The sequence below is a fragment of the Ylistrum balloti genome, unplaced genomic scaffold (assembly GCF_031769215.1).
Source record: "Ylistrum balloti isolate Yb309-2 unplaced genomic scaffold, AGI_CSIRO_Ybal_v1 Utg369986, whole genome shotgun sequence".
In the NCBI taxonomy this organism is placed as follows: Eukaryota; Metazoa; Mollusca; class Bivalvia; order Pectinida; family Pectinidae; genus Ylistrum; species Ylistrum balloti.
The window spans coordinates 917,934-933,699 of NW_026782071.1; the positions used below are offsets into that span (position 1 = coordinate 917,934).

Consider the following 15,766-nt stretch of genomic DNA (forward strand, 5'->3'; position numbering starts at 1 on the left):
TGCTTAAAAATATAGCAATTACTTTATAAGGGAAAAAAAATCGACCACACAAGATAATTTCTTTATAGTGAATATAATTACTGGTTTTTGATTTGATAGTGCTATAAACGAGGAAATTGACAGATACGGGATTACCAACTACGAACACTTGACGATGTCGCGGATACTTCTCATCTCATTGGTTACAATTCTCATAAAACAAGCAATGTGACATCTGCTTGTCCAAATCCCAATTGTTTGCTTTCGGTTTGCATTAGATATTTCTTTTTCACATTAAGGAATTTTACGAGTGAAAACAAAAGATGGACTAATGCAATTTGTACCGTTTTTGTGGACTCTTGTGGTAGCCATCAGCTGTGGTCTGGGTTAGCAGACTTGGTGTGAAGGCGTAAGCCTGTAGGATCGTGTTATTGACTCCCTGGGACCCATCAACCTTGTTCTCAAACATCTGATATTGTCTTATAAATGTAAATTGGCACATCGGATTTTATTTGTAATCAATAAAACAAGTCTCTTCTAACATAAAGCTATAACATAAAATATTTGTATCAAATTATAGAAACTTTGTGTACATTTTACAAGGAGAATATTACAAACGTATACAATTTTAAACATACAACTATAACATAAAATATTTGTATCAAATTATAGAAACTTTGTGTACATTTTACAAGGAGAATATTACAAACGTATACAATTTTAAATATACAACTTTTCCTGTAAATCTCTGAAAAAAAACATGATTTAAGATATATACAATGTTTCTTAATTCCAGTAAACTGTAAAGTTTCCCAGGAGTAGAGTAAAGGAACAACGTTTCACCGACCAGGACGTATCAAAGACCATCAATGGTTCACTGATAATGAACTTAGATGTCTTATCCCAACACTTTCAGCAAAAAATCAAGTAATGAGATGTCAAGGGACGTATTATAACAGTGGGTTTTTTTGTTTATTTTTAAGGAATGATGTGATAAATATCCAAAAATTTGAATGGATCTTGCAGACTTTGTTTTTATACCAAACATGACCATGCCTTAGAGAATCCTAAATATCCATAAGTGTTTCGAAAATGATATTGGCAGATTCGTTATATAGATTTATATATGTCTGATTCGTATTACAGTGAAACAACTTCTGTCAATTTCAATGAATCGGTCTTGTTGGCCTGGGTGAGGTGCACAAGATGTCTTACGGTGGGAGGAAATCGACATATTCTACATGGGTGAGAATCGAATCCAAATCACTTGGGAGAAAGGCTGGGTGCGTTACTACAGTGCTATCCGACCATCGAAGCAGTACTGCTAATTTGGGCTATATGAATCGTCAAGTAGTATAATCTGTGTACAAACAACATTATCACAGTACTTATCATCATTTTAGACGGCAAAGAGTTGACAATCCAATAGTTTGTATGTTATAGCAAAAATATGTATTGATTGAGACGGGGAGACAGTTCTACGAATAGATCTGATCTATTACACGTGAAAACTCCCATAACACCGAAAGTTTAACACAACCAATATATATATCAACAAGCAATGTTTGGGAAGATTTCATGTTCTCCGGGATTACAGTTCTACAAGATAGAATATGCGTAAAAACCTGACCATCAGGGACAAACGATTAGTGATCAATTCCTACATGGATCTGTCACAGAAAGGAAAATCGGCTTCCGATTCTGTGTAAAGATAGATTCGCAGTCTCTATCGATGGTAAGTTTCGATTAGAAACTGGGCGACCAAACGAGAAACGTCATCATACAGGCCCATGTATCTCCATCTATTACATATGTAGTTAAGCAGCGATAATTGAAACAAAAATCTTTATCTCGATAAATATCTGGAATATCAACAAATTAAAAAATCACATACATCGACCATCGATTAAAAAAATCAGTGTCCCCATATCCCGAAATTCAACTTAAGCTGTATTTTTCCCATACAATTTATCTCGACCTTCACCTAGAAAACAATTTCACCCGTGGTAGTATGAATTTTGATATTAGTTCAGTGTTGTGACATTACAGCTAGTTATAAATATCTCTAGGGAGTTTCCATTCCAGTTTAAACGATGTCTTTAAAGTCAATGACTGGAATGCCTCTGTTCTTGAAGTCTCTGTCGACTGATCCACAACAGACGACCAATACTCTCATAAATGAGCTGCTTCAGTCCCAAGAAGAACAAACCTCCCAATTTATGATCTCATGATACGTCTACAGATAAACGATCTTTACGTCAAAGTGTCAATTCATGTAGACTGCAGCTTAGAAAAATAAAAAAGAGCTTAGGTACTTTTGTTGTCATGGATATGGGCCTGGCAGCGAATAAGTACACGAAAATCCCCCCAAAAAGTAGTGAGAAATTCCAGTCAGCGTTCGCTAGTCTACACAACATGCGATTCTAATAGACCTGGGCTTACTGACATAACACATGGACATTGTCTGGATGTTCGTCGGCAATAAAATAGCTTTAAATGTGTATGCAAGGTTCCGGACGTTTATGCAAGATGCTGTTCCGTGACCGGAGCTGGTTTTAATAATTAGAATATGTTGCAAGTGTACCCGTTCAACTCGAACCCGCTCCGAGGTTATTTCGTGTTCGTCGGAAACGTCCAGATACGGTCCAATTTGACCATCAGAATGAAACAGTTTTTGGCTCAGACAGACCTACTTGATGTTTACAATACACTCACGGTACAATAGTCGGTAGTAAATTGAACCACTCAACAACAGCCGAAACTCGCTACCCGCCATACGTGTCAAGCTGAACCTAAATTGTGATTCACAGATTTTTATCTTCATTTTCGTCGAATTAAGATTCTCAATGAGCCTTCTTGAATGGGTTTTGCTCCACAGATCGTTTTCAATCCATTTTGTGGAGTTATTTCCAGCAAGCTAATTACCACGGACATATGGCATGGCTGACTGGTTTCCATTTAGACATACACCGGTATTAAGTCTGGAGTATTTCAACCACCCGAGTCCATTCATCGATACATTTAATTCCGTCTGGTCGAGAGTCAACGAGAAATATTTAATGAAGCGGTCGTCTGTTCGATTCCCAATACCTCGCGCTCACGTTCCTGTTAATCAGATATTGATTACAATGGAGGTGTCAAGTGTCAAGATCACTTGTGTTTTCCACGACTTTAAAATTCAGTGGCTCTGTCTCCGACCATGACCCGTACCGTACTCAGACAGGTCAAATAAAATATTCTCCTCAATTCCCTCCACACATCCCTACCTTTCATCATACATCCTAACCCCATCTAATAATCCCTATACATCATTGCCTACTCCTGTACATCTCTATCTACTCCTATGAATCCATATCCCTCCTGTACATCATAAGCTACTTCTATATATCTCTACCCACTCCTATAAACCCTTTCTCCCTCCTTTACATCCCTGCCTACTCCTACACATCCTGTCCACTCCTATAAACTCTTTCTCCCTCCTTTACATCCCTGCCTACGTCAATAATTCACTACTATATCCAAATATATTCCTGCCTACTCCTATACATCCCTACCCCTCCAATACATCCCTGCCTACTCCTATACATCCCTACCCCTCCAATATATCCCTGCCTACTCCTATACATCGCTACCCCTCCAATATATCCCTGCCTACTCCTATACATCGCTACCCCTCCAATATATCCCTGCCTACTCCTATACATCCCTACCCCTCCAATATATCCCTGCCTACTCCTATACATCGCTACCCCTCCAATATATCCCTGCCTACTCCTATACATTCCTACCCCTCCAATATATCCCTGCCTACTCCTATACATTCCTTCCCTTCCAATACATCCCTGTCTACTCATATACATCGCTACCCCTCCAATATATCCCTGCCTACTCCTATACCTTCCTTCCCTTCCAATACATCCCTGTCTACTCATATACATCGCTACCCCTCCAATATATCCCTGCCTACTCCTATACATCCCTACCCCTCCAATATATCCCTGACTACTCCTATACCTTCCTTCCCTTCCAATACATCCCTGCCTACTCCTATACCTTCCTTCTATTCCAAATACATCCCTGCCTACTCCTATACACCCCTACCCCTCCAATACATCCCTGCCTACTCCTATACATCCCTACCCATCCAATACACCCCTGCCTACTCCTGTACACCCCTACCCATCCAATACATCCTTGCCTACTCCTAAACATCCCTACCCCTCCAATACATCCCTGCCTATTCCTATACATTCCTTCCCTTCCCAATACATCCCTGCCTACTCCTATACACCCCTACCCCTCCAATACATCCCTGCGTACTCCTAAACATCCCTACCCCTCCAATATATCCCTGCCTACTCCTATACATTCCTTCCCTCCCAAATACATCCCTGCCTACTCCTACACACTCTGTCCACTCCTATAAACCATTTCTCCCTCCTATACATCCCTGCCTACGTCACTACTTCCCTACTATATCCAAATATATTCCTATCTACTCCTATACATCCCTACCCCTCCAATACATCCCTGCCTATTCCTATACATTCCTTCCCTTCCCAATACATCCCTGCCTACTCCTATACACCCCTACCCCTCCAATACATCCCTGCGTACTCCTAAACATCCCTACCCCTCCAATATATCCCTGCCTACTCCTATACATTCCTTCCCTCCCAAATACATCCCTGCCTCCTCCTACACACTCTGTCCACTCCTATAAACCATTTCTCCCTCCTATACATCCCTGCCTACGTCACTACTTCCCTACTACATCCAAATATATTCCTATCTACTCCTATACATTCCTTACCCTCCAATACATCCCTGTCTACTCCTATACATCCCTACCCTTCCAATACATCCCTACTCCCTCTACATCCTTGCCTACGCCTATATATCCATGCCTACTCCTTAATCCTCTCCTATACATCCCTACCCCATCTTAAACATCCTTGCCTACTCCTGACATCCTCCAATACCCAATAAACGTATTTTCTCTACCCAGGTTATCAATAATAACGTTCCACAATCCCAATGTATCATTTGTTCAAAGTTTCCCGTGAGTAATTCTCTTTCGTTCGGATTGATTGGATTTCTAGGAAACTTCTGTAATAAAACGAAGCTTTATTGTCATTCGTGAACCTCGGTGTCACGGAAGCAAGTTCTATGACCGTCCCGTGGTCTTTGGATTATCCGGAATTACGCCAACTCTGACATTATATCGCTATACTTGGTAACATGCTACCTAAAAACACACTAAACGCTCCGACCTTTTTTGCAATGAAGACAAATTAACTTAGTAGTTTTACGACACAGAGCAATCAAAGCTTACTTCAATGTCTGGTGCAATTTCTGTCGAAGGGTAGCCGTGATAGTCCCGCAGTCAACAAATCTACTTATTCTAGTTTAATTATAAAAATGTCCACCCAGCGCATGCGCAGCAGTGATAGCGTGCGTATAGATATGTCATTTATCATTTCACTCTCAGCAACTTAATCGAGCGCAACCTTTTCCAAGTAATTTATTCATGTGTCACGTGATTAATTCATAAGATGTTAACAGACCGGTATGCCATGATAGTAAGAAACAATAGCACAACAGAAACACGACCTCGTTCACCATATCAATCACATACCGTCAATTTGCGAAAGGTGTTGCTAATTTAAAACGGATACATAAGAAAACATGTTGAAATCTGATTTTCTCCTTGTTTCGTTTCATTTATCAATTTATCGAATATTGTTGCGACGAAAAGCATCGTGATCTCGCGAGAGTATGTTCCCGGCGCTTTCAACTGAAGCATATTACATTATGTAAGCTGTGGAAAAGGTCGATTTTCAGCCCATTGAGATTTGAATTGAATTTGTGAGGTAATAAAAATACTTATGGGAAGCCGTTATATAATGTTCACTTATTGCCATAAAAAATTCGAACGGTTTTCCCTGTTTCTGTATAGATCGTACAGCTTTTCTTTCAAAATCTCATTCGCTGTTGTTTGAAAATTGATTTTTATGGTGTCCGCATACAAAACAATTTTGTTAAAGATATAATATCCTGGCTCACATGTCTGTGTGACGTGCCGTCGTTAGAGAGGGATTTCAATGTGGGCGTGTCCTGGTTCTGTTTACCTCCGTCGATAACATCTGCTGTGGACAAAAATACATGTTGTTCGACTGACCTTTCGGGGCGTAAACCAAAAAAGACATATTTGTTTGTATTGTTCACTGCCAGTCGATTTAGAGTCAATAATTGGTAGGTTTGATCACAAACGGGACCTGCCTGCTCTTATCACGAGCTAATAAGTTGGACTGGACATTATAGCGGACACAATACCCGGTCATCTTCTTGATATTTGGACGTCGGTAAAAGCATGTGTGCTATTCCAGTCTTTTTTATACAGCATTTTGATAAATGACGCCCAGTCTTCTGTTTATTTTTTCCTTTCCAGACCTTATAGGTATTAATCAAACTGACCATTACTCATTGCCTGCTCTTGGTCAGTGATGAGCCTGTCCGACAGCAGGCAGCTCTATCACACGTTCAAGCACGATGATTGGTGTCTTCAGTCAACATCTGCGCCATCCCAAGGAACAGGAAAAGCAAGTTCGAAATAATTGCTGTAGACAAATTGGAAATATCAAATGATTTGATATTATTGCGAGATCCGGCCCTAAGCTCCAAGAGTACCAGAGTAGTCTAGCCCCCCCCCCCCCTCCCCTCCGGCACCCCCCCTCTCCATCCATCACCTACCCTTATGATCATCCCTTCAACCTAGGTCACGGCTAAAATGATAAATTTGACACGTACAGTACTCTAAGGATGGTTTCTACACTCCTTACACTATAAACAGGACAATAAACACTCCGTATTTTACTTTATAAGAAATATTCAATTTGTACTCGCCATAAAAAACAACACGATGTCAGTGTATGGTATATTTATGGGTTTGTTCTGATGTATTGCCGAAGCATTGTTATCACATAACAGTAATCGGAACACATGTCCAATATAAACAGTTACCGACGTTGGTGGAGGTAGACAAACGCTTTTATTAACCTTCTGTGGGTCATTTCATATACTGAGAGAGAGAGACAGAGAGACAGAGAGAGAGAGAGAGAGAGAGAGAGAGAGACAGAGAGAGAGAGAGAGAGAGAGAGAGAGAGAGAGAGAGAGAGAGAGAGAGAGAGAGAGAGAGAGAGAGAGAGAGAGAGAGAGAGAGAGAGAGAGAGAGAGAGACAGAGAGACAGAGAGAGAGAGAGAGAGAGAGAGAGAGAGAGAGAGAGAGAGAGACAGACAGACAGACAGAGAGAGAGAGAGAGACAGAGAGAGAGAGAGAGAGAGAGAGAGACAGAAAGATAGAGCGAGACAGACAGAGACAGACAGACAGACAGTCAGTTATACAGAGAGAGAGAGTAAGCGAGAGAGTAAGAGAGAGGGAGAGAGAAGTTGGGAGGGGGTGAATATATAAGTATAAATACATGTATACATTTGAGAAAGGTTATGGTACTGTATTCAGGATATCTGGTGGCCTTGCATGCTTTAAACGTTATATCGATAATAAGTTAAAAAGAAAAAAATGAGGAATAATGTAAATTGTAACATCATAACGTTCGCATAGTTACATAAATTATTTGAAGCACAACAAGGCGCATTTGTTCAAAATAATGCTGATAGCTTAAATAAGGTCAAATCAATATGTACTCGTTGGCAACTCTAACTCTGGAGCAACGATATCGATGTTAAAAAGACATATACATTTTCGTCCTTGAAATTATGACAAAAGTGAGCTACTAAACGGAAATACGAGACCAATCTAACACAGCCTGCAGAATACCTGGCATAGTTTCGACAGCTGGACACAAAAAACAATATCAATCAATTAAACAACAACAATTACACGAATTAGTGTTTTTGTCCGAATGTTTGAGTAATCAATTACCGTTCAGGAGAAACTGATGCGATGGGCCTGGCAGATCAATGGTAGGTGTACCGATATGACTGGTGACATCCGAGGCTAAAACGAAAACTGACAAGGATGTGAAACAGTACCCGAACCGACCAAAAAAACTTATTACATAGCATTAACAACGTGTATAAAACACTGCCGAAAAATAACAGTGTCAGATAGCACAGCACGCATGTGACAGTAGGTACATACCTACATACGGTGTAGCAGCGGGGTACTGGTATCACACATCCATACCCACTCACCGAGATCGAAAATCGACAAGAATATCGGACCACGTCTTGCAGTAGTAGAGAGAGAAATATTCGTTAATTGTGTTCCTAATTGAAGCAAGCACGGGTAATGAGCCGAGTGGAGTAAAGAATCGTTGTTACGAGGAAAGTGTTAGGCAGAGAAAACAAACAGAGCGCGCGACAGAGCCGTGAGTGTGTGTGTTACTGCGAGGATGGGTATCACCGCAACAGATTCTACTCGTGAAGTGTCCATCTACCGGAACCCTAGAACAATTCCTTACTTCAATGGTCTCTATTAGTACCATATGTTTGAGATTGACAGTGCCTAAAAGTAACAGCAATTTGGAGAGACAAGACAAGTACTTGACCAAAACCTGAACTACTTGACCAGCGTCTACCGAACTTGTGCTGAAACTGTCCACTTGAATTTACGTCGTACGAACTTTGACACTCCCCTTTATCATCAGACCTCATTATATCAACGTTCATGGGAGACTGATAAAGTTGACGGTGATTGGCAGGCGAGCGTAAAACAGTGTAATTGCTGGTTCTAACGAAAACTACTTCGCCAATTAGTAACTTCGCTCCTTTATCAGGGCAATATGGATGATGTTTGGAATAATTTTCAAATTAAATGCAACTAATCCCTACTAATTAAGTAGTGCGTCGACGCCGTTTGTGTTTTATGGTTTACCGTGACACTCTATAGGAGGTTTGACCGATAGTCTCTCAACTAGCTGTATAACAGATGGAACGTGTGTGGAAGTAATCGCGAGCACCCGGCCACCCTATTCTTCGGACACTGTCTACTGACCAAAGGTCAACTGCAAGTGATGCTTGCTACAGATTCATTCTTTAAAAGACATCATATGCGAAATCGGAGCACCAGGCAGAAGTAAGAAGGCTTCAGGTGAGTAATGATATCACACAGGTGACAGAAATTCAAAGGTAGAAATATCTAAATGTGAAAACTAACACTGACTTCAAAAGGTGGCAACATAGAGACCTCATACACGAAGACGCTGGCTGTTAAAGGCTTACAATACACCGGGGATGTCTTCTACATAAACCTAACGCCTTTTATTACCAAACGTCGTTCTCATTTAAACCAATTATACTACATTGTACCCTTGCAAATATTAGATTTGTAGGTTCAATTTCGAAAGTTTCTTAATTATATTTACGTTACAAAATACTCCTTGTTGAGGGGACCAAACATACGTAGTTACAAGGTCATTAAAATCGCGCTCCTTTCGTACCGATTAGCATAACGATGAGAGAGTTTTTGATTAATTCAAACAACCACGTGACAAGTAGAGAGTTGAGTCTAATTTCATATCATCACAGACCTTTCGTATGAGTCTCTATATGTAGGCGTAACTGACCCTCCCCTCGGGATTGTGTCTAATTATAGACTTATTTTGTCCCTATGGTATTGAATGTTTACTCCTGTCCTTTAAAACCGCGTCAAATCTTGATATCGAACTTATTTTACCTGTAAGCAATTGTATGGTTATTCTTTCTATGTAAATAAAAACACAAAATGTTGCTCATATCAAAGAAGGCCTTTTGATGGTGTGACCGGACCGTTCGTTTGGGATTGATTACCCAATCAAGGCTGGTACGTATTGATATTTTCGTTGCTCAAACACGAGACCAGCGTCCGGGGTGATATAATGAGCAAAGGCGAAACAACATGCATCAGTAAAATCTATCAAAATTAATAACGGTATGTTTGTTTTCAAAAGTAAAAATAATTGACATGTATATACCAGTCAAATATAGTCTCAAGCACACGCAAACACGAGTGAGTATTGAACGATAATTAAACCGGTGTCCGGTAGAGTATATACTCTATAGACTTCTAAGAACATAAAAGGATTTAAATCTACCAGCTGCTAGTAGTGTGTATGCATTGCGTTTCGAGATTATATGTGTGAGGACGTTTTCTTGGTGCAAGCCCATATATATGTATATATATATCATCTTTTGGTGTCCCTGGGGTTGAAAGGTGAGTATATTACGTAATTTGCTCGTGATGTCTAGATATATATCTACCTTGTGAGCTTTACATAACAATGAAGCAAAACGATAAACACGGCCCTCCTTATATCTTACGTTTCAAATCTACTTAAAGCGGTTGATGAGTATATTGTAGCTAGTAAAATTGTCAGTGTAACATGCTCTAATGGTCGGCACTGTCGGAACGCGGATATGAGACATCACACGAGTCATTTGGACAGTATGCTTATATTTGCTGTGGCCCATTTTGGAACCACTCAAACAAACCACGTTCCTGACTTTTTGCTTTTATGACTGCTTTCGGAAGGCGTCGATATCTTTATTAGATTGTTGTGTAATGTTTTTGGCAGTTAAGAACAAATATTTCTGACATATTTGAAAGCAAGTTTGAAAATAATAGTTCAGTGGGTTCCAATTAACTGGTACATATTGTTACAGTTCTCCCGCTGTGGCGGCGACCAAGGCGGGTTTTGTCTGACTTTGTTGAAAATTCAAAGTATTTGGTTTAATGGTAACTACTAAAGAGAGGCATTCCTACACGAAAGGGAATAATTCCTTGGAGAATGTTGATGAAAAACACAAATATAATTGAGTAAAAATGACATTTCTTTCAAAAACGACATTTTTCGATTAATTCGGTTTATGTCAAAAACACATAGAGTGGAAATTGATTAAAATATTTGATAACTGTGAAAGTTGTGATATTAACATAGGTTCGGTTAATATAACATTTTTCAGGTTAATAAATATCCAAATCCACCTCGCCAAAGAAAGATAATATGATTTTTAAATTATTTATGAATACACTTTTCCTTGAACACGAAGCTTATTAATAATCAATAAAATATTTTATATCCAATTGTTGTGTCGATAATGACGTCACAATTAGAAGTCTTGCTTCACGAACATTCAGGTATTGACTGCACACGTAACCAACTTCATCAGATATTATCACGACACATTAAAGTGTGGTTAGCATGTAGTTGTTTGAATAAGAACTTCAAATAGCATCACGATCACTTCGTAATGATGACGTCATAACGTACGTCATATGTCATGACAAGTTAACTCATAGTTCGGATAGTAAGGACACAATTGAAATGCTGACATAAGAGAGAAGTTATAATGAAAAGAAATGCTATGGAATTTTAAACTTATGTTCCGCGAATATTTCGTTCACGTATTTGCACTACCATATATAATGATATAGATTTTTAAACGCTAGTTCTTCAGTCTGTGTTAGTCAATCGAAATACGAAGTATTGTTTAATTCCACAAAAAATATGTCAGAGAGTTGGGATTGTCACATGTTATTGTTGACCATACAGATTTTGGTTTCTGACTTCCATGATCATACCCTCTGGATAGAGAGGTCAGATGGTGTGAAAAGTGATCCAAGTGTTTTTCTAATTTTCAAAGAAAGAACATAATTCGTAGATTAGCAGAAATGTGTAAGCCCAGACGAGGGGTCTGAATTTCATGATTTCAAAGATGTTTTAAATCGTTTTCTGAGACTTTTTTTTAAATTTATTTAACAACAAACGTCAACCCCTGATATTTATTTTCAACCTTAGTTTTGTATTTTTGTCCGACATACTCTATGCACGGATTTTTTTATGTGTAAGCCCGGGCTTTTTCTTTCTATAGAAGCTACGCCCCTGCATACTGTCAAAATAATGAAAATCAATCAGTTATGTTGATTTGGTATTGTTGTTACCAGTCATACTGTTGTTGTTGTTGTCGTCGTTGTTGTCATCGGTCTTTAGTTATTGATACTGTTGTTGTTGTTGTCGTCGTTGTTGCCATCGGTCTTTAGTTATTGATACTGTTGTTGTTGTTGTTGTTGTCGTCGTTGTTGTCATCGGTCTTTAGGCATTGATACCGTTGTTGTTGTTGTTGTTGTTGTTGTTGTTGTTGTTGTTGTTGTTGTTGTTGTTGTTGTTGTTGTTGTTGTTGTTGTTGTTGTTGTTGTTGTTGTCGTCGTTGTTGTCATCGGTCTTTAGTCATTGATACTGTTGTTGTTGTCGTCGTTGTTGTCATCGGTCTTTAGTCATTGATACCGTTGTTGTTGTTGTCGTCGTTGTTGTCATCGGTCTTAAGTCATTGATACCGTTGTTGTTATTGTTGTCGTCGTCGTTGTTGTCATCGGTCTTTAGTCATTGATACCGTTGTTGTTGTCGTCGTCGTTGTTGTCATCGGTCTTCTTGTTATTGTCGTCGCTGTAGCCATTGTTGTCGTCGTTGTTATTGTTGTTGTCATTACGTCGTCGCCGTCGTTGTCATCGTCGTCATGGTTGTCGTTTCCGTTGTCGTCGTCGTCGTTGTTGTTGTTGTTGTTGCTGGTGATGCTGATTGGCGATTTTTCCGTTTATGGATAATTCTATCAGATAATAAATGATGATACTTACATGTATAATAGCGTTCCGTTGAAAAACATTTTAAATAATCTGTAACGATGTTTACATTTTCAGTCTATTCATCATCGTATTGACGAAAAAAAGTATTTTAAAACAATTTAAAGTACAAGAAAACACCCAGTTTTCTGCGTAGTTTAATTGGAAAATTTTAGAAACAATTAATTTATCCTCCGTTTTGCTTAAAAACGAAATAGCATTGTTTTCTTTCTACTGAGCTTCATCTTGTAACTAGCTAGAATAATTTTGTTTCAATTTATATTTTTGAGTTGTCTCATTTTACAAATTGAATTGAGTCATCGAGTGAATTATATAGTACTTCATCTTATTTTGCACGCGACCGTATCGAAGTACCTACAGCTGTCAGTATGCCATATCATATTCCATAGCTATGTACAGAATCTATTATTATTAAACTCCCTATCACAGCTTCCTTCTATAAGTACTGTCACGCGAACAAGCCTAGTTCAGTGGGGTGAAGTTTAAAAGGAAACAAAAAATACAAAATCACATCACCGGTTTCGGAAACACCGGAAATCGCTATCTTGAATTATCGACGAATGCACTTTTTTCCACAGACCGCGTGCACGATGCTACAGTTTTCGTTATTGACTGTAGCCACAACCTCTCGAAAACCGTTTGTAAAAAAAGTATTTTATCATCCTGAGATGAACGAGTGACTCTATTTAATGTGATTTAACACCAAACCAGCATCAGTTGTTTTTTATTTTAATTTACATACACGAACAACGATAGCTACAACACAAACAACAGCAACTGCATCAACAACGATAGCTACAACACAAACAACAGCAATAACATCAACAACGATAGCTACAACACGAACAACAGCAATAGCATCAACAACGATAGCTACAACACGAACAACAGCAACAGCATCAACACCGATAGCTACAACACAAACAACAGCAACAGCATCAACAACAGCAGCAGCAACAACATTACGAACGACATCAACAACGATAGCTACATCACGAACAACAGCAACAGCATCAACAACGATAGCTACAACACAAACAACAGCAACAGCATCAACAACAGCAGCAGCAACAACATTACGAACGACATCAACAACGATAGCTACAACACGAACAACAACAACAGCAGCAACAACGATAGCTACAACACAAACAACAGCAACAGCATCAACAACAGCAGCAGCAACAACATTACGAACGACATCAACAACGATAGCTACAACACGAACAACAACAACAGCAGCAACAACGATAGCTACAACACGAACAACAGCAACAGCATCAACAACGATAGCTACAACACAAACAACAGCAACTGCAACAACAATGATAGCTACAACACAAACAACAGCAATAACATCAACAACAGCAGCAGCAACAACAACGATAGCTACAACACGAACTACAGCAACTGCAACAACAACGATAGCTACAACACAACCAACAGCAACAGCAACAACAACGATAGCTACAACACGAATAACAGCAACAGCAGCAACAACGATAGCTACAACACGAATAACAGCAACAGCAGCAACAACGATAGCTACAACACGAACAACAGCAACTGCAACAACAATAATAGCTACAACACTAACAACAGCAACTGCAACAACAACATCACGAACGACATCAACAACGATAGCTACAACACGAACAACAACAACAGCATCAACAACATCACGAACGACATCAACAACGATATCTACAACACGAATAACAACAACAGCAGCAACAACGATAGCTACAACACGAACAACAGCAACTGCAACAACAATGATAGCTACAACACAAACAACAGCAACAGCATCAACAACGATAGCTACAACACGAACAACAACTGCAACAACAACATCACGAACGACATCAACAACGATAGCTACAACACGAACAACAACAATAGCATCAACAACATCACGAACGACATCAACAACGATAGCTACAACACGAACAACAACAACAGCAGCAACAACGATAGCTACAACACGAACAACAGAAACTGCAACAACAATGATAGCTACAACACAAACAACAGCAACAGCATCAACAACGATAGCTACAACACGAACAACAACTGCAACAACAACATCACGAACGACATCAACAACGATATCTACAACACGAATAACAACAACAGCAGCAACAACGATAGCTACAACACGAACAACAGCAACTGCAACAACAATGATAGCTACAACACAAACAACAGAAACTGCAACAACAACATCACGAACGACATTAACAACGATAGCTACAACACGAACAACAACAACAGCAGCAACAACGATAGCTACAACACGAACAACAGCAACTGCAACAACAATGATAGCTACACCACAAACAACAGCAACAGCATCAACAACGATAGCTACAACACGAACAACAACAACAGCATCAACAACGATAGCTACAACACGAACAACAACAACAGCATCAACAACGATAGCTACATCACAAACAACAGCAACTGCAACAACAATGATAGCTACAACACAAACAACAGCAACTGCAACAACAATGATAGCTACAACACAAACAACAGCAACTGCAACAACAACATCACGAACGACATCAACAACGATAGCTACAACACGAACAACAACAACAGCAGCAACAACGATAGCTACAACACGAACAACAGCAACTGCAACAACAATGATGGCTACAACACAAACAACAGCAACAGCATCAACAACGATAGCTACAACACGAACAACAACAACAGCATCAACAACGATAGCTACAACACGAACAACAACAACAGCATCAACAACGATAGCTACATCACAAACAACAGCAACTGCAACAACAATGATAGCTACAACACAAACAACAGCAACTGCAACAACAATGATAGCTACAACACAAACAACAACAACATCATCAACAACAACATCAACAACGACAGCAAATAAACAGAACTGTTGCATGTTTAGATTGGTGCTCAATTACAGGTAGAGCTGGTAAACAGATCAGAATTACTGGAAGCTGTTTTCCCGAACTGTTCTCTCTCTGTCATGTTCGGTTTATAGTGTTATTTTACGATGATTAGTGAAAAACGAGTTCCATAATAATATTTTACCAGAACTCAGAAACTTCACATTACCTACATAAAGTTTAAAACGAATGTAGAATCGGAAACGACAGATCC

At 39.2% G+C, this 15,766-nt stretch overlaps 1 protein-coding gene across 1 annotated transcript in view; it reads right to left on the reverse strand.

The window, feature by feature from the left end:
- LOC132547863 (uncharacterized) overlaps window positions 1–15,545 on the reverse strand; it is a 64,017-nt gene extending 48,472 nt beyond the window's left edge. The window contains exons 1-3 of the mRNA XM_060211668.1: window positions 14,057–15,545; window positions 13,811–13,948; window positions 13,355–13,528 (exon numbers count right to left, since the gene is read on the reverse strand). Of these exons, the coding sequence (XP_060067651.1) occupies window positions 13,355–13,528; window positions 13,811–13,948; window positions 14,057–15,545 (1,801 nt within the window). The remainder of the gene's footprint in view (window positions 1–13,354; window positions 13,529–13,810; window positions 13,949–14,056) is intronic.
- Between the last annotated feature and the right edge of the window lie 221 nt (window positions 15,546–15,766).